This window comes from Apus apus, chromosome 1 (genome assembly GCF_020740795.1).
Source record: "Apus apus isolate bApuApu2 chromosome 1, bApuApu2.pri.cur, whole genome shotgun sequence".
NCBI lineage: Eukaryota > Metazoa > Chordata > Aves > Apodiformes > Apodidae > Apus > Apus apus.
The window spans coordinates 152,032,923-152,056,316 of NC_067282.1; the positions used below are offsets into that span (position 1 = coordinate 152,032,923).

The following is a 23,394-nucleotide window of genomic DNA, read 5'->3' on the forward strand; positions in this document are numbered from 1 at the left end:
TGGCTCAGCATTTACCATCAGGTTTATATCCCACCCAGGTCTTCACCCCCTGTAGCAGGGCTGAGCTCAGCCACTTGTCCCTTGTGGTTCTAGTGCTGTCCAAGATGATGCTTGCTTTTCCCCTTCCTCAGGCAAGGAAGGGCATGTCCTTTCCCTTCATGGAGAACCTTAGAGAGCCCCACAGGCATGACAGCAAACTGGCAGCTCCAGCTCCCTTCACCACCACTACCACACACCCCCCCACACACACCTTTGGGCATGGCTGTGTATCTCTCAGCTCTCAACAAGGCCAAAGAGGCCAGGAGGGCAGTCTGGGACCGTGACACAGAAGATGCTAAGCATAGTTGAGCAAGTCGTGCATGGAGAAGGATTTCTTCAAGAAGAGAGATATCAGAGACTCACAAAAGGCATGAGAGCCTGGCTACCCCCCCACCTGGTCAAAGAGCACCACAGACAGGAATTTTGGGGTCAGCACCACAGATTGCTGCATGCTGTTGCTGTTTCAGTTGGATATGGAGTGGATGACCATGAAGGTCCCCTTCACACTACCTCTAGGCCACTTAACAGAGCAGCTGGGGGTTACAGAGGAGCAACCAGCCCAGGAGGGGGATGATACCTGCACCCCCACCCCAGCTTCCCTGTGCAGCGAATGTGGGGACAGCAGGATGGGATTGCTCTACATAGGCTGCCAAAATCAGGGCGCCTCCTCAGGGAGCTGAGAGCTGTGGGCATTCAACCTCAGCATACCAGAAAAATAAATACAAAAAGTCGTAAGATGGGGACCCAGGGGAAATGGGGGAAGGGAAACGGCATCATGTGGCAAAGGACCCCCCTCCCCCGTGCACTTGTCAGATCATGGGACCTTAGAAAAGGGGGTCAGGGCAGGGATTACAGTCCCTCTGTTCCACATTCCTACCATGTGTTTGGACACAGATGCTTTCCAGGTACACAGGGAAAACCTCCCTGCAGGGCTAAAACCATGTACTTAGCTTCCCCAGACCTTGGACACACACTTTCACCCCAGCCATGTCCCTGGCTACAACTTATTTCTTTTGTAAGGAAGAAACCACTGAATCCACTTCTCCCTCCTCCTCCTATGTATTTCGCTGAGTCTCCAGGACTCCTAGCCTTCCCCTGAAGCAAGAACATCTCCAGAGCATCTCCCATATCCCTCTGGAGGGTCCCTGCAGGTTTTATTTTTAGTTGGAGTAGCAATACTTTCTTACACTGATTTGGGGCAGGGGGGTGGGGAGTCATTCCCTTTCAGGCCTTGCATTACTGCAGGATTGGGAAGCTGCTGTGACCTACCCACTGCCTCAGCACTAAGTTCTGGGACTGCTCCCATGGCTTGCCACTGCTCCTGAACCAGAAGTTCACCTCTCTGAGAACTTCAGCTGCACACCAGCATCCCTAGGCACCTGTAAAGGCAGCTTCCGTGGATCCCAGGCATCCTGCAGGATCTCCCAGCCCCAGCCTAGGAAATAATCCAGGAGGGAAAGGGGGACAAGGGCAAAGGATCCTCAGTGACATCCCTAAAAGATACACAAATACTACTCAAAGCTACTTTATATGGAGCATGATGCCAGGAAGTGTAACAGGTCAGAGCCAACCATGTACAAATCAGAACAAGGTGAACACATCTTGCACTGTGAGACACCTCTTACTTCTGGGGTGCCAGGGATGGGAAGGGCATTCAGTGCCTAATCCTGAACTGGGGTGGGACTGGCTGACCCCTCATCAGGACAGAGACCCCAAATTGCTGCAGCTCTGCCGGGGCAGAGTGGCAGCCTGGAAAGAGCTGGTGGCATCCCAGGGTGACACACACACAGCCTTGCCAGTCCCCTGCCTGGAGGGAAAAATCTTGCTCCAGGTGACTTGTTACAGGGGCTATCACAAGGCTGTTACAGCTGGTAATTGGTGCCCAGGGCTGCTAATTGCCTTCTGCCTGTTACCTAACCCGTGACTCATTCCTCTGAGCAGGCAGCCACACCCCCAGGAGTTATAAAGGTGGGTTGGGGTGGCCAGGGCAGTCAGGGGGTCATTTATGCTTGCCTTGCAGGCTTCTGCCCTATTTCTCACCCGTGTCCAGAACAAGTTGAAGCTGGATTTCAGAAGCCTCAGGGGAAACACTACAGATAAAGACAGGCCCTGAAAGAAGGCTAGGAGCAGGCGAGGCCATGCTGCCCGCTGCCTGGAGAGCCAGGCAGTGCCAACCTCCCTCCCAGCAACCTTCTTTTGCCTTCCTTTCTCTCCAGCTTGCGACACTGCTGGTCCAGAGAGGTATTGGGGGACATCTGTGTATTAGGGGGGAGCTTGCAAGTGCCAAGATGGGGGCACAGAGGCTGCCCAAAATGGGGGGGGCTTGCTCTTAATCACCCTCAGCTTAGGCCATAGGGATGGGGGTGGTTCCCGGGGCCAGCAGAGGCTGGAGGAGTTGCCAAGCCCTGAATTAGAGAGCCTCATTAGAGAGCATTCTCCCTGCATACCCAAGCACTACTTTTTTTTCCTGTGAAGATACAAACTCTAATCTCCAAATCCATGCCAGGGTGAATGGGAGATTGCCTTGGGACTTATCATCATCTCAACAAGACTACCCCTTTGTTTGCCTGCAGGGCAAGAACCCTCCCAGGGGTCTGGCTGTGTCAGGATGCTCAGGCTGCAGCCTCTGGAGTGGGTGTCCTTTGGGAGCTTTCATCTGGAGCCATGTGTTACACCAGCTCCCCCTTCCCCGGGAGGAGAGCTGCATCGCTCCAGGGCAGAGCTGGGACTTTGCTCTACATTTTAGTAACTGTAAGTTAAAATATTTTCCTTTTTCTTTCCTTCTCCCCCCCCCCCCCTTCAGTCTCGCCCTCATAAAAGACACAGGCAACTGGTTTAGAGCCTGAAATAACACCTCACAGGGGACCCATGAAGATCAGCAAGTTAATCTTTACTCAGAGCTTCAAATGTGCATGGCACTAGCAGTGCCCAAATTGCAGGGGCAAGTAGGACATAGGAAGGACTTGGCTCTGGTGCTGGTTGCCCCTCTTTTCCCGTTGACCCCAGGATCAGTGGGCTCAGCAGCCTGACTGACTTTGTGCCCCACGGAGCCTCCCAGAGCCACAGACTCCATTTTCCTCTTGCATGTCCCAGGAAAGACCACCAACCACCACAACCACCACCTCTCCATGGGGTGGGTAGCCTGGCACCCCTTTGCCATAGCAGGGCTGATAATGGCAAATGGTTAGGAGTCAGGACCATGCTAGGGTGGGTGAGTAGTGCTGCTGCTACCCAAGCCCCCCATTTTCCTTCTGTCAGAGCCTGAACCCAAGCTTGGCCCCACGCCAGGGTGAGAACAGGCCCCATTGAAGGGGCACTGCCCCTGCTCCCCTGGCAGTGGGGCTGGGCTCAGTCTCACTGTTGCCCCCAGGAAGATGAGGTAGCTGGCTTGTCACTTCACGAAAACCAGGGCACAGAGGGATGTGCAGCTCTAGGGACCTCAGCCAGACACATCAAGTGAGTTTTTCCCTGGCTTTCCTAGGGCAACCTGGCCAACATGGGCACTGGGGAGAGGCAACAGACTGAAAAATGGGGATATGTAGAAAGGGGAGAGGGCTTGGTCTGTGGCACACTCAGGCTGTCCTCTCTTGCTGCCCTACAACACCAAAAGTAGTGCTTCCTCCTTTCCCTGGAGGGCTCAGCAGCTAAAGGGGGAGAAAAATACCCCATCATGCACCACTCAAAGCTTCCCAGTAACACACAAGCCCATGGCCTGCCACCCATTCCCATTATGAATGGTATTTAATTCTCCTTTTTATGCAGTTTGCCAATAAAAGGCTCCATTAATAATTTACAAGCAAGAAAGAGTACAGCTCCTATAAAACAAGGGTTTGTTGCAAGCTTAGTGTCATTCCAGCCATGGCGCTGGCACGTGAGCTCTGCTCCCTGTGCCGTGGGGCTGGAAGTGTGAGGTAGACAGGGGAAGAAGGGACCCAGAGCAAATGGTGCCATGGGGCAGGGAAGACAGAGGTGGTGGGAGGAGGGACACACAAATGTGTGTGTGAGAGATGCTCCTTCCTACACAGCCTGATCCCACACCATTCCCCTGTGTTTCCCATCTGGCAATCTGACCGTGTATCAGAGACAAAAGCAGCCCAAGGTGATGGGGAACATCCCACAAGGGTGGTTCCCACCACGATGGTGGAAGACATCTCTCCATTAAAATACAGGAAGCTCAGATGGGGAGGCAGCATGTGTTCCTCCTCAGCTCTTGGTGGCCTCAAGGGGACTAGAAAGGCTACCCCTGAGGGCCTTTGCTGCCAGCATCCTCCTGGGGAGGAAGGAAATGCTACCTGAAAGAGCTTGGGGAGGTTTGGGCTTCTGAGAACATCTCTTGGGAATGGCAGCTGGCAGTGCCCACTCTGGTACCCCCAGTTCAGTCATCACACTCCTCAGTCCACAGTGGGCGGTTTTGCTCCTGGAAGATGCATCCCCGGACCACCCTGGGCAGCTCCTCAGCGTGGCTCCAGGTGTGGGGCTCCACATGGGCCCAGGAGCACGGGAGTGTGTGGAGAGCCTGCTCAGCACCACGGCACACCTTCAGCACCTCTGAGTCCCGCTGACCTGCCTTTCCCAGCAAACTCCTGAGGAAAACACACAGATGAGTGTTACCCTTGGCACAGAGAGATGGGGTGGACAGTTCAGAGGATAAGGAATTGGCTGGATGGTCACATCCAGAGGGTAGTGGTCAATGGCTCAATGTCCCAATGGAAAACAGTGACAAGTAGTGTCCCTCAGGGGTCCATACTGGGGACAGTGTTGTTTTAATATCTTCATTAATGATACCCACAGTGGCGTTGAGAGCACCCTCAGCAAGTCTGCTGATGACACCAAGCTGGCTGGTGCAGTTGATATGCCAGAGGGATGGGATGCCATCCAGAGGGACCTGACAAGCTGTAGAAGTGGGCCCAGAGCCTCATGAGGTTCAACAAAGCCAAGTGCAGGGTCCTGCACCTGGGCCAGGGCAACCAGAGATATCAATACAGGCTGGGGGAAGACTTGCTAGAGAGCAACCCTGTGGAAAAAGTTCTGGGGGTACTAGTGGATGAGAAGCTCAACACGAGCCACCAATGTGCCACTGAAGCCCAGAAGACCAACCACATCCTGGGCTGCATCAAGTGTGGCCAGCAGATCAAGAGAGGTGCTTCTGCCCGACTACTCTGCTCTGGAGAGACCCCACCTGGAGTGCTGTGTACAGCTCTGGAGTCCCCAACACAGGAAGGACCTGGACCTGTTGGAGTGTGTCCAGAGGAGAGCAATTTAAATGATCAGAGGGCTGGAGCACCTCTCTTACAATGACTGGCTGAGGGAATTAGGGTTGTTCAGCATGGAAAAGGGAAAGATAAACCTTATAGCACCTTCCAATACCGGAAAGGAGCCTGTAAGAAGGCTGGAGAAGAGCTGTTCACAAGGGATGTAATGACAGGACAAGGGGTAATGGTTTTAAGCTAGAGAAGGGTAGATTTAGGTTGGACATTAGGAGTAAGTTCTTTAATATGAGGCTGGTGGATCACTGGAACAGGTTGCCCAGAGAGGTGGTGGAGGCCCCACCCCTGGAGACACCAAAGGTCAGGCCTGATGGGGCAATCTGGTCTAGTTGGAGAGGTCCCTGTTTATTGTAGAGGGGTTGGAATAGATGACCTTTATAGGTCCCTTCCAACCCAAAACGTTCTATGGTTCTATTATTCTAAAAACACCCAGGAACTCCCTCACACGTACAGAAAACCAGCTTTCCTGCCCTTTTTTCTTCTTGCAGCAGCCAATCCCAACACAAACACAGCAAGTGGTCTCACCCAAACTATGTCTCTCCCTCTGAACAGAGACGAGGGCTTCTCTCTCCCCTCATGACACCTTTCATTCACACCACTGTCTTCTCTTACCTGAGTCCTCTAACATTCTTCTCAGTGACCTCGACATGGATAACAATGGGGTATATTTCACTTCTAATTAGATCTCTCACACTCTGAACTCCCAGCTCTAGCAGGCAGTGTTTATTCTGGAAAGGAAATTGAACAGATTTACTGATTTAAATGGAGAAAAAATAACCCCATCCCCTGACAGTTACATTAAATCAAACCCCATTCTGTGAAATACCATTGCTTTTCCAATAGTAATTCCATTAAATGTGCAATTTATGGACAGTGTCAAGAGGGAAGGGGAGAATTAAAGAGCAGGGTCACCCACTCCATCACCACCAACTCAACCTAAGAGCTCACTGGACCCCTCACTCAGCCACAGCCCACCTTCACAATACCTTTGTCATCATCGTCACCCACAATCCCACATTTCTCCCTCTACCCTGAGCAGAGCTGTTGCCTCTTTGGCAAAGATGAGGAATGTGAGGTCAGGGAGGTCAGTTCTGCACATGGCATTTCCCACTATCTCCCCCTCGAATCCCCAGTTGCCATTTCTTTCACCTGAGCTCAACAGAGACTCAGGGAAAAGTCTCTGCTGCTCCACAACCCCACAGCACCTGGACCTAAAACATCCTCCAAATTACACTGCCCCCAAGCAAGCAGCCCCTTCTCTATCAGCACACCACCCTCCCTTCTTCTTCCTCAGCTGTCCCCTCCTCTCCCCCAGCCTGAACAGGGTGCTCCACCCTGGCCCTCTCTCCCCACACCAAACAGCTCAGCACCTTCTCCATCGCCTCCCGGATCATGCGGATTCTCCCACTCTCCCTCCAGTCCTGGGTGGAAGTTCTAGACACAGGGTGCTCCTGAGTGTGGGTTGTGCTGAGATCCCCTTCTGCCAGCTTCTCTGCGAGCCAAGAAGAGATAAAAAAAGGGAGACATCAGCCCCTTGCTGCGTGTACTTTCTACCTCAGATCCTGCACATTTGCTGATGCTTTATCAAGTTCAGTGTTTATGGATTCTGGAGGGCAAGCTTAGTTATACAACACTAGACATTGGCATGGATCTCCTGCAGCTTTCTGAGTACAGAACAAGCAAGATAACACAGCTGAAGACACCTTGCAGGGCAAGAGCAGCACTTGGGTTGCTGTACCCCACAGCCTGAGCCAGCTCACAGCCATTATACCCCCCTTCCCCCACTGCCACACTGTCCCATCCCCTCCATAACAGAGTACAGCAGAAAAATAATCACTTGATTCTGCCAAGTAGGTCTTCTGTAGGGTTTGTGAGCAGCATGGGCTCGTAGACGGTTCCAGGGAGTGGAAGGATTGGGGAAGCAAAAGGAGAGTGCATCTTGGTGTGGGAGGAAGATGAGAGGCAAGTTGAACCTCCTTTTGTTGGTGACAGCCTGAGCCACCTCCTGCTGCTCAGAGGTAGAAGGACACATGCTCTTTGGAACTGGGTCCAGAGCGTGTCCCAGCTCCCCCAAGCCTCAGGCTGGCTGGACATCCTCTGCTACCTCTGCCTGGTAGCGCAGGTACTTCCCAGGTAGAGCTGGATCCCACAAAGCCATCTGCTTCCTCTGGGGGCAGCAGGTTCCTGTGAAATCTGGGCTGGCTTATACTGACTCTGCACTGGCCGTGGGGTTCTCCACGGGAAAAACAGAAGCAGCAAAGAGAAGACAAATCGCTCAGGGCTCCCGGATCACCTTTATTCCCTTGCAACAAGCAAAACTGACAAGGAAGAACAGAGTTTTCGGCCTGGCTGTAAAGTCCCCAGTTGCAGTTACAGCTCGGAAGCAAGTCCCCGTGCCATGTGAGGAGGACCCTGCAGGGGGCTCAGTAGGGCAGGAAATACGGCCAAGTCACTCGGACAAGGAGCCTGTCTGCAGAAATTTGCAGAACCATCCTTCTTCAGCAAACCAGAGCTTTTTCACTACCTCCCCTCCAAAAAACATACCTAGTTATTTCTCAGTCCTGCAGCTGGCAAAGGAAGAACTCTAAACGCGGGGAAAGGAGAGAGTTAGAGAAGAGAGGAGGACAGAGGAAAGGAGTTCTGTTGTCGAAATTCCCTATGGGAGAAAAGCCCTTTCCCCAGCAGTCTCTGCAGCAGCGTGTCAGCATCATGCTGCTGGCAGGAGGGAGGGGACAACAGCAATAAGACTGGATCTTCTTGCTCCCCGGGAAGGAAGAGCTGGTATGAAGTCAATCTGTGCATTTGCAGCCCAAAAAGCCAACTGTGTCCTGAGCTGCATCAAAAGCAGCATGGCCAGCAGGCCAAGGGAGGTGATTTTGCCCCTCTACTCTGCTCTCGGAGTAGTGTGTCCAGTTTCTGGGGCCCCCAACATAAGAAGGACGTGGACCCACAGATACTGGGAAGAAATCATTTACTGTGAGGGTGGTGAGACACTGGAACAGGTTGCCCAGGGAAGTTGTGGATGTCTCCTCCCTGGAAGAGTTCAAGGCCAGGTTGGATGGGCCTTGGAGCAACCTGGTCTAGCAGAAGGTGTCCCTGCCCATGGCAGGGGGGTTGCAACTAGATGATCTTTAAGGTCTCTTCCAACCCAGACCATCCAATGATCCTATGAACCTGCAGATCCCACCTCAGCCAGGGTCTGGGAAGAGCCACCCAGAGCAGCAAGGCAATGCCACCATCACCCACTCAAGGGAAGAGAGAGGATCCCTAGGTCCCAGAAAATCCGAAGGGAGGACTGGTTTTCCTTTGGGCCAAAAGCATAGGACACAGTTAAAAATACAAGGGAAGGTCTTGCAGACAGTCCAAGAAGATGACCTGTCAACATGTGTTGTCTGGGAAGACTGAAAGACGCCCACAGCTGGCTGCTGAAGAGATACCTCATGTCCTCTCCAGGAGATCCATGAGACAGCATCTCATGTTTCCAGGACTCAGAGCACCTCTTCCCGGATATGGACTGACGAAGGCCTCCACAGAAGTGACCTCCTTTAACAGCATCTTAGCTTCCCACCATATGGTTAAAGAAAAAAGCAGCCTTGGGAAGCGGGAGACTTGTGCGCCTTACCTCACTAAGGCACAGGCTCCTTAAACTCCTAAAGCATGTAAACCACCCATCGCTGCCTACCTGCTGGGCACACGTGGAAGTCCAGGCGAGAGGTGGGCAAGTCCAGCAGGTTCCTGATGAGCCGTGGTGCAATGCAGTTAGGTGACAGCACTACAGGACGGGGTCTCTTCACCACCACAGGGCGCACCAGGCTGTAAGGCTTCAGGCTCGTGTCTGAGTCTGGAAGACATGAATGAAGAAGACAAAAACAAAGGTGAGAGCATGGGAGACAAGTCTACCACTATCCCACAGACCACCCTGTTCTTCCTGTACCATCCCCTCATTCTGACTCACAGAGGCATGTCCCAGGAGCGATCCTACCCGGGTTACAACACTCACCCACAGGCAGTAGCCCTGCTTGCCCATTTCCTGAGACTGGAGTTACACCAGTATCTTCTCCAAAAAGTTAGATGACCCCAAGAACCAGAGAAGTAATGGAAAGACCCATAAAGGCTAGGAAAAGGAGCACAGACTTCCCAAAATCCCATTAGAATCATAGAATCATTTTGGTTTGAAAAGTCCTGTAAGATCATCAAGTCCAACTGTTAACCCAGCACTGCCAAGTCCACCACTAAACCATATTCCTAAGCACTGCATCTAGATTTCTTTTAAATACCTCCAGGGATGGTGACTCCACCACTTCCCTGGGCAGCCTGTCAGCAGAGTTACAAAAGGGATCCTGGGCAGAGACTGAGACATCCCAGATGCCAATTTCCTTTCAGTGCCCACAGGGGATAACTGTGTCTCCAAGAGGGGTGGGGCAGGTGCAGGGGTAACAGCTCACCTGAGCAGGGGTCCAGCCACAGCTGCTGAGGGGGCTGTTCTGTGCTCCTCTGAGGTTTGGATTTCACCAGGCGCAGTTGGTCCAAGGCCCTTTTCTTTAACTGAGGAGAAAGTGAAGGCAGTAAGGCTGAAAGCACAGACCATTTCACACACAGACACAGAGAGTTGGCTGCAGAACACCCGCTGGCAGAGGCGATGGAGTGCACATCCAAAAAGCGCGGGACCGGGTCTGCCACCCATCAGGTTCAGTCTAGGAAATGGGGAGGGGGTAGGAAAGCAGCCACAGAGCAGTGACACTGCCTGGGCTATAAGCCCCTGCTCTGCTTGCTAACTCAGCTGCCACCTCTGAGTTGATTTACCAACAGAGTGGGGCCAATTGCATGGCAAGGTGGTGGGTTGGCCATAGGCACACACACACATGACTCTCATTGCTGGCTTCTTTGGCTTACATTATTTCTGTGCCCCCTCTGCTGCCCAGGCATCTGACCCTTCTCCTGGATCTTCAAAAGTTGGTGAGCCCTGGAAAGACAAAAAGGTTGTACTCAAGCAACTCTGGAGCCCCAGGACCATAGCCTACTGTGACCCTCTTTGTCAAACCCCACAGAGACCTGCTGAAGCACAGGCATGTCAAAGCCCTCACCCAACCTCCCAGCCTCTCAAGGGCACCCAAACACTACCTCACTGGTCCCCCATCCAAGGTTTGGGCAGCCCAAACTATCAAGAGGCCAGTCTGAACCCCTCAGGACTCCTAGAGGATGCTGACCACAGAGAAATGGGGCAGGTACCCCAGGTACTCCCTTGCCTTCCTCCTCACCCTCGTTACCTGCTGTAGTTGGGCACTGTCCCCTTGTCCAGGTCCCGCATGGTCAAGGGATCAACGCGGGAACAGTACCACTCCAGCCGCCCTTTGTGCATGGTGTCCGTGACATGGAGGATCTCCCGACACTTGACACACAGGGCATAAGGGTCTGATGGCTCCAGGAGGGACAGGTTGGTGCGTACATAGAAGGAGTCTCCAGAAAACTTCTTCCCTTCTTCTAGGGCTTCCCGCAGGGGCTGGTATCCTGAAGCAGGAGATACAGGTCACCAGTGGGGACACATAAAACAACCATCACCAGCAAGACAGACAAGTCCCCAGCACACCTGTGATGCTACAGATTGGGGTGGGGGATGCAGAGGAGGCAAACAGACAGAAGGTCTGTACCTCCATCCTGTAACTCAGAGGATGAACATGTCACACCAGACAAGGAAAGCTACCGGAGCTACAGCCAACTAGGTCACACATGGTGGCCTAGGACCAAACAGGAGAGGAGAGAGAATAACTGAGATTTACTTCCAGGGCTGGGTGGAGGATCTGGAAAGGGACGTAGAGAGCTCAGGATCAAAGGAGACCCAGCAGCCAGGGCCTTACCTTCCAGGTCCAGCTGAAAGACAAGACTGGAGGGCTCATCCCAGTGCAGCAGGCTCAGGTAGGCAACCTCCCGCGTGCAGTTCTCCAGGGAAAGCACCTCTTCCTTCAGCGATGGCACCCGCAGCTAGCAAGAACCCAATGCCATTAGACCTAGAGGCTGGAAGACCAGGCTACTCCCCAGCTCCCCCACCCACCAGGGTGACACAAGAGATGTTACAGAGTGAGGCGTGCCCAGGGAAAGCTCTACCTGAGGACAAGGCATCCTCAGTCTGCCTCTGGTTCTCTCCTCTGCCTCTGCCATACCTGCTGCCAGCCACCACCCAGTCTGGATGCTGGGCTGCTGTGAAAGCAAATGTGTGTGCATCAATGGGTGCATGAGTGGGGGCGGGAGAGCTGGTTTATTTTCAGCTATAGGTGGGATATTAATTCAAGTAGCATAGCTGTGTTTCAGGTGGTGTCATTCTTGGATGGGTGTTTGTGCTGTATAAAGCTCTAGGCAGGGAGAAGTCCTGAGAAACAAGGGAAATGGAGGTGGACTTCAAGCTGGGTAGAGGTCAGCTTGCACTGGGGATCACTTCACACTCCTTGCATTATCCCAGGTGTCTTGCAAACCCACAAAGTCACCCCATTCCCAGACTCACCTCAATGAGCCGACAGCCTTCCTTGAGTCCTGCATCCTGGACCCGTGAGCCTGGCTTGACCCAGTGGACATAAATCCCTGTCCTGTTCCCTCCAAGGATGGAGATGTCTGCTCTGAGCCTTTTCTCCTGGGGTGAGGGGTTGCTGGGGTTACCCATGCTTGTGAGCTGTACCACCAGTGACCTGGCAAGGAGAAACTCCAAGTCCAGCAACTGAAGTTTGCTGCCTTAGAATTCTAAGAACTGACCCCAGTGCCTTGTGCCCAGCTACAGGGTGTTATATTGTGCTGAGCACTGTAGTACAGACCTCATGATTCACAGCCACCACCCTGACACACACACTGAGCTTATCAACCTCCATGACCTATTCCACCCCACCAACCCCAACACCAAAGCCAAGCTGGGCTACTCAGTCCTCTCCCTACCTAGGAAGATGTGCTTCCAGCTCAGGGCAATAGCCCCAACCCTGCCATAACACCTGGGACAGCACAAAAAACTGGAGTCCTGCTTAGGGAGCAAGGACCATAGGATCTTCACTTCTTTCCTCTCCAATGAATGAGGAAAAGCCCACAAGGGGGGAGGCAGAAAGGAAGGGTCTCCCTAGCATGGTCCCCCAGCACCAGGAAACATTCCCCCAAGGAGTTTAGAGTGCTTATTTCAGAGAGCAGCAGTCACCTCCTAGTGACCTCCTCACGGCTGGGAAGCGTGGACAAGTAGATCTCTGACTTCACCCTGGCGTAGGTGCTGCTGGAAGAAGAGGAGAAGGCCCCAAGCGAGGCACTAGCAAAACCACTGCCTAGGAAAGAGAGCAAGAGGGAGAGGGCACATCACCTCTCCGAGTGCTGCAAGAAGCTCATGTTCTTGGGGTGACAAAGGTCTGTCACCTCCCTCCTGGGCATTTTCTAACATCTGACCAGGAAAAAGAGGCTGCAGGGAGGATTTGAATGGTCACGCTCCTAGAAAGGGTTTCCCATGTCTCCTAAGAACGAGCAAATCCTTGCTCCCTTCACCACCATTTTGGTCAGAAAGCAGCAGCATCCAAGGCCACCTGGATGTGCCTGGAGATCAGCCACCAGCACACACAACAGGGCCTGCCAGCACCAGGAGATTTACAACCCATCACCCAGAACCAGTGAAACCCCAGGGTGAAGGCATTTTTATTCTGTTACCTACTCTCCCAACCCCACATCAAGTTCTCCATCAACGCAGCTCTCCATGAATTAAACAGAACTGAACAGCTCCTTGCTCTGCAGAGGAAAATACGGCTTTTCCAGCTGCTGTGCCTGGCATAGTAGGGGCAGGGGGACATGTGGGGTCCATAGCACCCTCCTAAGGGTGCAGACCCCTCACAGTGAGCTGCACAAACCAGCGGCATGAGGGAGGTTCAGTTATCCAACCCTTCTTCCCACAGCACCCACTTCTTTTTAGCTAGGCCTTGCGGGGAAAGCCCCCACCCTGGTACCTGTTGCATCTTCGATGCTGCTGAAGGAGCCGCAGGACAAGCTACAAAGGAGACACACAAAGGTGAGCTGTGAGGCAGCAGCTTTTCCAAAGCCTGTTTGCATCCCATTCTCAACCCCATTCCCCAAGCCTTCCCTCACCCCCACCCCGCTCTGCCAGCATGAAGCTCCCAGTCAGCCTTCCCAGTCTCCATCTCCACTCCAGGCTGCCCCCCCCCCTGCCAGCTTGCTTTCCCTGGCCCCCACAATCCCCAACAACAATACTGCCTCAAGCAGCCCCCAGTAATCACCTTTTGAAGGGCATGCACCTCTCTTCCCGCTGCCGACGGAGGATGGAGCCAATGCAAGGGGGGAAAGGGAAGGTGGAAAGGCGGTTGATATCCTTCTCATTGTCAGGAGTCACCTCCTTGGGCAGGGTGAAAAAGAGATGTCTGCTAACAGCAACACCCAGCACCACCTCTCTCCTCCCTTTGGGCTAGGTTGCAAACAGCTCCTAGGGTATCACATTTGCCTTCAGGGAGCACCCACATCCCTCCAAACACCCAGGGGCACTTTGTTTTGCCAAGGAGATAGCATGGATGGAGATGCATGACACTGCACCCCACCTTTTTGCAATGTACAAGCGATGGGAGTAGTAGCAAATGAAGGGAATAGCCAACCTTGTAATTGTATCTCACTTTCAACCACTGCACACTCAGAGGTGTGAGTAACCTGCAGGACTACACTCTTGAGGGCACTCTGGGATGAGGGCTCAGAGAGTCAAAGGGAAATTGCTAAGAACCTGACTCCACTTAAAACAATACAACACTGCTATAGGTTTCAAAAGATCTGGGATTTCTCCCTCAGCATGTGTAGATTAAACAGCTTTTTGGGGATGATAATGGCTTACATGGGGCTGTTGATGTCTAGGGTGTCATGTGGGATGAAGAGAGTTTTGCCTCCCCTTTCCCACCCAGCTCACTGCTACACACTTTGCTTCAGCTTTGGCCAGCTTGACAGAGCCTGAGAGAAGAAAGCTTCACACATGGCATCTGCTTGCGCCTTACACACTGCCCCATGCCCAGTTCTCCACCAAGTCACAGCCCCACGATGCACCCACTCCAATGCCTCTGTGCCCTTCTAGAGCAGTGTGGGTCCCCGCTGCCCTCAGCCTGAGGGTCAGCCTCTCATGGTCAAGCACTCACCATGCTCTGAATGGCCGAATCACCTGGGAAGGGGATAGAAGAATCCCCCAGCGCATCCACAGGTCCAGCTACAGGGTTGTCTATGAGGCTCCAGGTGCTGCTGAGGTTGGAGCAGAGGGAGTAGGACGAGCTGCACATCTGGGAGAGAAGGGAGTCCATCATCCCATTGCATCCCTCGAAATCAGCCCTGACCCCTCTGCCTTCTCCTCTTCTCCCCTCCTCCTAGCCACCCTCACCTTGCCCAGGCTGCGGCTGCCTTGGCACCGCTGCAGCTGTGCCTCCAGCGTGCTGGTCAGCCCTTCCGCCTGGCTCAGCTTGCTCAGGAGCTCATCCCGCTCCTCCTCCAGGGCCCGCACACGTTTGCGGTACTGGTCCTTCTCGATCAGGCTCTGGGAGTATTGAAGCTGCACCCCATCACGGCTATGGATTGCCTGCAAGGAGCCAGGCTGAGAGTGAGGAAAGGCAGAGAACTGCACAACTAATCCCCACTCCCTGCCCTGGCATGGATGGAGAAGATCCACTAGGGAAAGAGGGGATATCCAGTGCAGAGGCAAAAGCCTGCTGGGAGGTGGAGAACCAGGGGGAGAGCAACTTACCTGGTCTCGCTCTTTTTCAATCTCCTCCAGCTGCAGCAGCACAGTGTTCATACGATGCTTGTAAAGATCACAGTCCTTCTGCAGCGTCCGGTACTTCAGCTGCAGATCTTCCACCTCCTGGAGGTACTGGCAACAGCAAGCAGAGAGCATTATCATAGAATAATCACAGAAGGGTTTGAGCTGGAAGGGACCTTAAAGATCATCTAGTTCCAACCCCCATGCATGGGCAGGGACAACTCCCAATAGATCAGGTTGCTCAGAGCCCGACCCAACCTGGCCTTGAACGCTTCCAGGGATGGGGCTTCCACAACCTCCCTGGGCAACCTGTTCCAGTGTCTCACCACCCTCACACTGATGAATTTCCTCTAATGTCCAACCGAAATCTCCCCTCTTCCAGTTTCGATCCATTCTTCCAGTTCTGAAGCGATTTCTGTGGCTTCCCAGCCCCCTCTCTCCTCTCTCTTCCAGGCCTTGCTCAGTGTGCAGGGACAGGGATGGATGCCCTACCTTATCCCTCAGCTCTTCGGCCCACTGCAGCTCATTCTGCAGGGAGTTGAGTTTCTGACAGAGATCCTGCCGGTCGTCTTGGGCTTCCTTCCAGTCATGCTCCAGGATGTCCAGCAGGATCTGCTCGGAGCCTGGCACTGGGCCCTCACCAGGTGTCTAGAAGGTGAGAAGGTACGTTTACTGCACCACAACCACCAAGGGAGCATTAGACCTGGGCAGTGACAGGAAGACTAGGACAACTGCCATCATCACCCCTGCATTAATCTACTCTGCACTCCAAGGAACAAAGTCACACTTGTGAACACATCCTAGAGTCACAGAGATGGAAACAAGGACCCATCACTGCCCAGACCCAGAAGCAATGGCAGCCACCACAGCCAAGCAATATGCTCAGAGCATGGGACAGTGATTTTCCCCATCTGTCCAGTGCCCACATCACCAGCCTGGGGGGGACGACAGGGGTGGTGGTGCACCAGGACAGGGGGTGACTGGCAGCCTGCCCTGACCCATCAGGTACCTGCAACATGCCCTGCAGCTCCTGCAGCGATGCCGTGAGCCGCTGGTTCTCAGCCCAGAGCTCAGACATGGCGGTGTCGGGGTGGCCCCGCTCCTCTGCCTCTCGCTGGGGCGCTGCAGACGCCTGTTTCCGCAGCAGGCTGCACTCCTCCTCCAGGCTGGTCACTTTGCACTTCAGCTGGTCCACCTGCAACCCAAGGAAGAAACAAGAGTCTGACACACAACAGCTGCACCTCTACCTTAAGCAGGAAAGTGAAGTAGAGAGGACGCTGGGCAGAAAAAGGGTCTGGAGGTGAGGAAAGCAAGGGACAGGCAACCACGGGAAGGGCTATCCTACCACTGGGCCAAGGTTAGCACAGCTGCACACAAGGGCTTTATCCTTGCAGGGCACAGGAGGAAGATGCCCTTGCATAAGCACATTCAGTCTTAGGCTCCTCTCTCGTTGCAACAACTTTTCGTGCTACCTTGGGGCATTCTTAGTGAAGCTGGCCTTGATCACAGGTGGACCAGGGATCTCTGATGCACTGCCAGAGCCAGCAGCTGTGAGTTTCTCAAAGGCTTTCCAGCTTCTAGAATAGCTAAGGAACAAATTTGCAGCAGAAAAAAAACCTGAAGTTTAAATCAGTGTGGAGAAGCCACCTCTGGCCTGAGAAGCATTTGAGGCTCAAGCTGCTGGAAGCTGCAGGGTACCACAGATGCATCATCACATCCTGGCCTGCTCTCACACTTCTCCACCAACATGTCACTGGAGACAGGGGAGGTCAGCTACTTTTAGGAGTAAGGGGGGTCCTCACAGTGCTCTAACAACTGATGATTTTGACCAGAAGAACCAGTTTCATAGTCAGGTAGGCTTTGAGAGCAAATGGGGCAGGGGAAACCCATAAAAGCCAGTGAGCACCAAGCAGCACTGCCAAAATTGCCAAGGAGAGAACTGGGAACTGGATTGCTTCTGCAAATCTGTCCAAAAGATGTAAAATTACTTTTGGAGACGGGTCACTTCTGGACCCCAGAGCCAGGAGTGGAAGGCAGGCTGGGACATGGTGGCCCACACTGCTTCCAGGTGGATTTCTGTACTCCAGTCACCCACAAGTGATTTCCCTCCCTGCTCAGAGGAGGCCCAGGGGAGCTGGCATTGGCAGAAATATCAGATAAAAGGTAAGGGAGGATTCCAGCCCAGACTGGTAGGGGGAATGCCAGAAGGCAGCAGAGCCAGGTTATTAATAGGCTCAAGGCAAGGCTGCCCTTGCCCAGGCAGGAAATGGGTGTGTGTTTGCTGGAGGTGAGAGCTTGGCAGCTGGAGTGCAGTGTCACTAATTCCTTCAGGTATGTGGCATGAGTCTCCCAAACGTCATGAGAGAGGCAAGGAGGCGGTGGGGAGCAGCGGGGGTGGAGGGGACAGAGTCTGGGCCAAAACACTCTCCTGTGAGTGGCGAGACGGGCTGGGCAGCTCCAGGCAGCAAGCACAGCCACCATCCTCACTAGAAAGAGGAAAATGCAGCCCCTTTCCCCAGAAAGGAGTAAAAACAAACACTCAGGTTGACAGATTCAGCTGCCTGCTGCATGCCTGCACTGCCCGGACGTGGTGCAGGCACCCAGCAGCAGAGCAGGCAGTGCAGGATGGCATGCAGGAGCAGGCAGGGCATCTCTTGGTACCTAGGGCCAGGCTGCGAGCCAGGAGATGCCAGAGAAGGCACTGCCCCGACAGCTCCTCTAAGGAGTTGGTTCCAGCTCCTCCAGGTTACATATCTCCAGCCACAGCAGGAGCTGGTGGTGTATCTCCAGCTGCCCAGAGCAGGGCGAGTCTCCCAAACCGTGCCCATGACTTGGCTGCTCCGCCCCACACGCTCCCCAGCAAGAGCAGGAGCACACACCTCAATACACGTCCCACCTACCATCAGCTCCTTCACACTCACAGGCCACCATGCACAGACATCCACAAGCAGCCCTCTCAGCCATCAGCCCCACCACCACCTCTGGTGCTCCCTGGGGCCGTACCACCAGCTGAAGGTCCCGGCTCCGCAGCACGGCCATGTTCTTCTCCTCACAGAGCTGCGCATAGCGCATGGCCATCATGTAGTTCTCATCCTTCAGCCTCAGCAGCTCCAGGCTGTTGGAGTCCCACTCCTCTCTCAGCCGCTGGCAACGCTCCTGCACCTTCAGGAGCTCCTGCAGCTGCTGCTCCAGCCGGGCCTGCTCTTGCTCCAATGCCTGGTTTTTCACCTGGAGCTGGTGCTCCTTCAGCAGGTGTTCCTTCCGCTGAGCCCTCACCTTCTTCACCTCCATCATCAGGAACTGAGTTAGTCCCTCAGGGCCTTCCTCATCTGGGGGGAGACAAAGGAGAATCAGGTCCCAGGTGCTGAGAGGTGAGCAACCCAAAAAAACCAGCCTGCGGATTGGCCCAGTGCTCTGTTTTCCACCAAGAAGTGCCAAGCTCTCCTGTGGGATTTTCCCACGCCTATGGCACCACAGTTCATCACACATGTACATTTGGCTCCTTCCTTGCCAGATCCAGAGCAAAGAGGTGTCAGTGTTCCTTGCACACTGGTAGCATAAAACAGGGGTTTACGCATGTACATGCATGGACACCTGGCCCTTCCCACACAAGTAGCAGCTGAAGGGGGGAAGGAACACCTGCCCCTACCCAGGATCATGGAGCAGCGCTGGGCTGGCTCCCTCCCCGTCAGCCGTGTGTAGTGCTCTGGGTAGTAAAACTCTAGAGACTCCAGGAAGGCTTCATAGCCTCGCTTCCCACGGCGCCGGAGGATGTCCATCAGGTAACCTGGAAGGAGGGATAAAGAGTTAGGATGAGTTCCCTGCAAACCAAAGAGAAAAAAGAGCATAGACCAGCTTAGTGCTACAAAATACCGCCTCCGCCAGTTCTACTTCCATCTGTAGGAATGGGAATGGCTGGAGGAGGGAATGGGACAGGAATGTTTCCCTTGTGTGCACCTAAGGGGAGGCCCACAGAGGATGGGTGGGAGGGCTGGCTGCAGAGCATCTCAAGCAACAACAAAGCTGCGGTAGCACTGCAGTGGGAAGGACCAGGAGGCCACAACACCACATGCTCGTTAGCATCCACTGCATGTCAAAACCAGGCTGTCCCCCACAAACCAGGCCCAAGTCAGTGCAAGTTTGTGCCTTCTCCCACCTGTCTGGTTGCTTTTGCAAGGGAATCGGCATGAATTCAGCACCTCCTCCTCATCCTGCTCGTCTATCACACGGCACTGGCGCAGGTACGGGGTGAGTTTTGCCGGGTTCAGGGAGCGGGTCAGCTGGTGCCGTGCACTCTCAATCTTCTCCCAGATGGTGTCTTCTTCCTCTTCCTGCTCCGAGAGGCTGCAAGCTTGGAGAGGGGCATTCTCCAGGGCTGGGTGGATAAAAGGAAAGAGAAGGTTTGAGGACTGTCTCAGTGGTCCAGAAGCACCAGAACAGGTTGCCCAGAAGAGTTGTGGACACCCTCTCCTGGTAGTGTTCAAAGCCAAGTTGGATGGGGCTTGGAGCAATGTGATCTGGTGGGAGTTGTCCCTGCCTATGCATTGGGGTTGGAACTAAACGATCTTTAAGGTCTCTTCTACCCCAAACTGTTCTGTGATTCTATGAAATCCAAGGTTTTGTGAGACTAAATCCCTGTAAAGGACCCTGGACATTTCTCCAAGAAGATGAGCTGCTGCTGGAGCCATGACCTAGCGGGTTGCAGGGGCCAGACTAGGAGGGACTGTTCCTTTGCAAGAAATGCTGAACAGAAAAGGGAAATGTGTCAATAATTTCTCACAGGTACAATCCTGAAAATCAGTCTTGCAAGTGGGACTGAGATACATCATAAGCCATTTTACATACAAATTGGCCCAGCAGGAGCTTGAGAGTCCACCTAGGGACTTAGATACGCAGAAGGCAGAAGGCAAGTGGTGCATAAGGGAGTCAGGACAGTAGGAAGTTTAGGGAAGATGTCATCTTTACAACTGAAGCATTTTTATATTCCCCCCCACCATCACACATCTTCCCTTTTTCCCCATCCCTGAAAACAGGAAACTCTCAGGACCAAGATTTTCACAGCCTGGGACATGCTCTCTCACAATGGGGTTGGAGAGGAGATTTCCCTAGGAATTCATTTGCCCCATGCATGCCCCAAGCATCAATGACCAATCTGAAGTTCTTGAGGACATAATTCCATGGAGCAGCTTGGCTGCAGGTACTGGTGCCCAAGGAGAATCACAGAACCTTATATTCCATGTATCTTCCACACACTGGTGTGGAGCCCTGGCAATTCCTCTGTCAACCAAATAAAGCAAGGGGAACCCCCTGAAGTCAGTGAACCAAAAATGCTTTGAGCAGTGGTGAACCTGCTGCATTAAGTCCTACAAGCTCTGACGGAACATGCAAGGAGCTCTCTTCCAGCTGGGTATCAACTCAACCAGCATACCTATTTTCACTTGAGAAACAAAGCTGGCTTCACAGGCCAGCACAAATCCTTTCAGCTGGCAAGACAAAGCACAGCAAAGCTCTTCTGAGACCTCGAAGCCACCTCTCCTCCCCCACGTGCACCTTTACCTGCCACTGTGGTGCTGGCATCAAGTCTAGCTTTCCTACCCTAGCCACACAAACATGCCCAGGAGCTGTGTAGAGGCTCACATTGCATGAAGGCAAAGGGAAGGAAACCTTCTTCTCTTTTTTCTTTTCTTTGGGTTTTGTTTTGTTGTTGGATTTTGTTTTGTGTTTTTTTTTTTCTTTCTTTCTTGTGGTGAGAATGATATCATGCTATTTGAGACAGCCAACTAGCACAGCAAGGAGGATGGCTGAGTGGGCTGTGAAGGAGCTAATCCTCCAAGTATAAATACAGGAGGTTCAGGGTCTGCTGGATGAAGGATAACAGGAAGAGAGAATTGTTGAATCCACAGAAGATACTCAAGTGTCCGATTTCCAGCACCAAAGGGCTTAGGAGCTTAAATACCGATACAGATCTGGATCGTCCTAGGTTGAACAAAGAAAACAGGCTGCGTTTTTTTGCAGAAACTGGTCTCTGTCATTTGGGACAAGCTCATTTGCCACAGGGACACAAGTAAGCAGAAGGAGGACGCAACAGCAGGTCACAGAAGTTGGGCTGTTTTGAGCTCCACTCCTCGGCAGCAGATTTATGCCTTTACATTAAAGTATTTCTTAAAAAAGAAAAAGCCAATCCGGCTATGCTGAGCAGACGGGCTCGGCAGGGAGAGGACGAAGGGGCCTGGGAGCCGGTACCCCTCCTCCCACCTGGGTTACCCCTCCTCCCAACCAGGGGGCTTAGGGGGGAGGCAGCGTCCCTCTCTCCTTTCGGCCAGCTCGAAAGCGCTCCTCGAGGAATGGCGAGCCGGCGGCCAACCCGACGGAGCTGGCTGGGAAAGAGGAGAGGCAGAGAAGCAAACACACCCCCAGAAACCAGCCCCGACAACCCGTGCAAAACCCACGCCCCCGGCCGCCGTGGGGCGATGCCGACGGGCGCGGCAGCAGCCCCCGCGGGGCAGGGGGCAGAGTGGGGCCGAGTGAGTGGGGCGGAGCGGGGCCGACCCGCCCTCGGGGGTTCCGCAAAGCCCCGAGGAGAAACGCCGGGTCCCCGCTCCCCGCCGGGGCTCGCCCCTTACCAGCCATCCCCGCTCCGCGCTGCTCCGCGCTGCCACCGCCCGTCTCGCCGCCCCGGCAGGTGTGTCTGAAGGGCTCTCCCCACCCCGCTCCACCTTCCCTCCCTTCTCCCTCCTTCCTTCCCTCCCTCCCTCCCTCCTCCTCCAGACGGCTGGGAGGGAACCGGCAACCCCTCGGGCAAAAGCCAAGCCCAACCCTGCCCTCCCCCGGGGGTCGCGGCGACTCTCACGAGAGGGGCGAGGGTGACACGCCCTCCCCCTCCCCCCTTCCTCCGGCCTCTCTTGGTTTCTGAGACCCTCCGGCTGCTCCTCACCTGGGCGAGCCGGGAAAGGGTTTTTCTCGGCTTCTGTCCCGTCTTTCTCTCCTACTCCTCCCCCGTCCCTAGCCCCAGGCTGGAGCTGCTCTCCGGAAGGATGTGGCTCGCCAGAGACTTCTCTTCCGAAACGCACCCGGCTTCACCCCCCGAGAGACCGGCGGGGGAAGGGGGTGCCCGGCTTGGCTTCCTAGCCGCGACCCTGCCCGAGCAAGGGATAGGGTCTCTCCTGGCAGGGCACAGCCTCCGCAGCTCTGCCTGCAGAGAAGAGATGTATAAGAAGGTGTTTCTTTGGTCCAAGGGCTCCAGAATTGATAGCCTGGCCACTCCAGATTGTAGGGCTGTTTCTGGGAGGTCGAGGGGAGAACTTCGGGGGGGGATGGAAAGAAACCCGATCCAGGCCAAGAAGAGGCCCCCACCTCTTTCATTTTGGCCTCCTGTCCTTAGTATTACCATCTGTGGGCGGAACTGGGTGGGGAGGCACTCCCGGGGCAGTGAGTGAGTGAGCTGTACCCCAGGGCATGCAGGGGCTTGCACCAGCCGGCCTGACCAGGCACTGAGCCCCCAGGCCAGGGGCAGATGCTGAGAAGGCTTCCTCCTCCCCCTGCCCGAGTGGCCACATCAATCCCAGGAATGGATCTGTGTGTCCACACAGCATCCCAAGGAGCCCACATAGCCCTCCCTCTCCAGCCCTCCCGCACGCTCAGTTGCCCAAATCTGTGCCTACCACTGGGACTAAGAAGGATCTGGGAGAGATGGAATTGGACGTCATGGTTCAGTCCCAACATCATATGCCTTCCCCTCCAAGGCTAAGGTGTTTTTCATTTTCTAGCAACCCCATTTCGCTCTGGTTTTTCGCTTTCAGCTATGTCAAACCTCATAACTCAGTGGTCAGGGGAGACGACAGAGTGGGCTCTGTGCAAGAGATTCCCAATGTAATACCAAGCTCATAAGAAATGGGAGTTCACCTGATTCCCCCCAGCCCACAGGGTAGCCCAGAGTAGTGCTTTGCATCCCCTCAGGGCTCTAGGCACAACATAAGGAAGTCCTATGTCACTCCTGCCCCTCTCAACACATTCACAAAAAGGAGATGCCCTCAGCATCACACCACTGCAGCTTCTAGACCCCACCTTTGCATGGAAACCTTTCTCTCCTTAGATAAATGAAGAAACTGAAATGGGGGCAGTATGAAACAATCATTAGGCATGAGCACGGCCCCCTGCCCCAAAGGATTCTCACTGCACCCAAAATGAATACCTTCATTTGTTTCTCCCCCAAGGCCAATGGCAGATGCATCCCCTCTGATCCCCACAGGGTTCCTGCATCAGCAAGGTGGTTTGAAGAAAGGGAGGCTTTAGCAAGACCCTTTCCCTGTGCTATGTTCTTTTCAAGATTTAGTGCAACAA

General features: G+C 54.0%; 1 protein-coding gene across 1 annotated transcript; it reads right to left on the reverse strand.

Moving 5' to 3' along the window:
- Window positions 1–3,803: 3,803 nt before the first annotated feature.
- On the reverse strand, window positions 3,804–22,760 carry CARD10 (caspase recruitment domain family member 10). The gene is made up of 22 exons (XM_051619836.1): window positions 22,756–22,760; window positions 21,989–22,128; window positions 19,211–19,429; window positions 18,704–18,841; window positions 18,058–18,383; window positions 16,064–16,249; window positions 15,547–15,702; window positions 15,040–15,165; window positions 14,680–14,874; window positions 14,444–14,581; window positions 13,550–13,665; window positions 13,262–13,302; window positions 12,475–12,595; window positions 11,803–11,983; window positions 11,162–11,285; window positions 10,574–10,814; window positions 10,200–10,269; window positions 9,752–9,851; window positions 8,989–9,147; window positions 6,677–6,798; window positions 5,919–6,034; window positions 3,804–4,622 (listed from the first exon to the last, which is right to left on the reverse strand). Exons 1-22 carry the CDS (start codon window positions 22,758–22,760, stop codon window positions 4,415–4,417), a joined length of 3,228 nt encoding a protein of 1,075 aa, XP_051475796.1. The 3' UTR covers window positions 3,804–4,414.
- Between the last annotated feature and the right edge of the window lie 634 nt (window positions 22,761–23,394).

Excerpts from the sequence above, each read along its gene's own strand:
- CARD10 (XM_051619836.1), bottom strand. Across the intron at positions 15,703-16,063 it reads AGCTGCAGGGCATGTTGCAG|ACACCTGGTGAGGGCCCAGT; the intron begins GTACCTGATGGG and ends CTCACCTTCTAG. Across the intron at positions 14,875-15,039 it reads TTGAAAAAGAGCGAGACCAG|GCAATCCATAGCCGTGATGG; the intron begins GTAAGTTGCTCT and ends GGCTCCTTGCAG.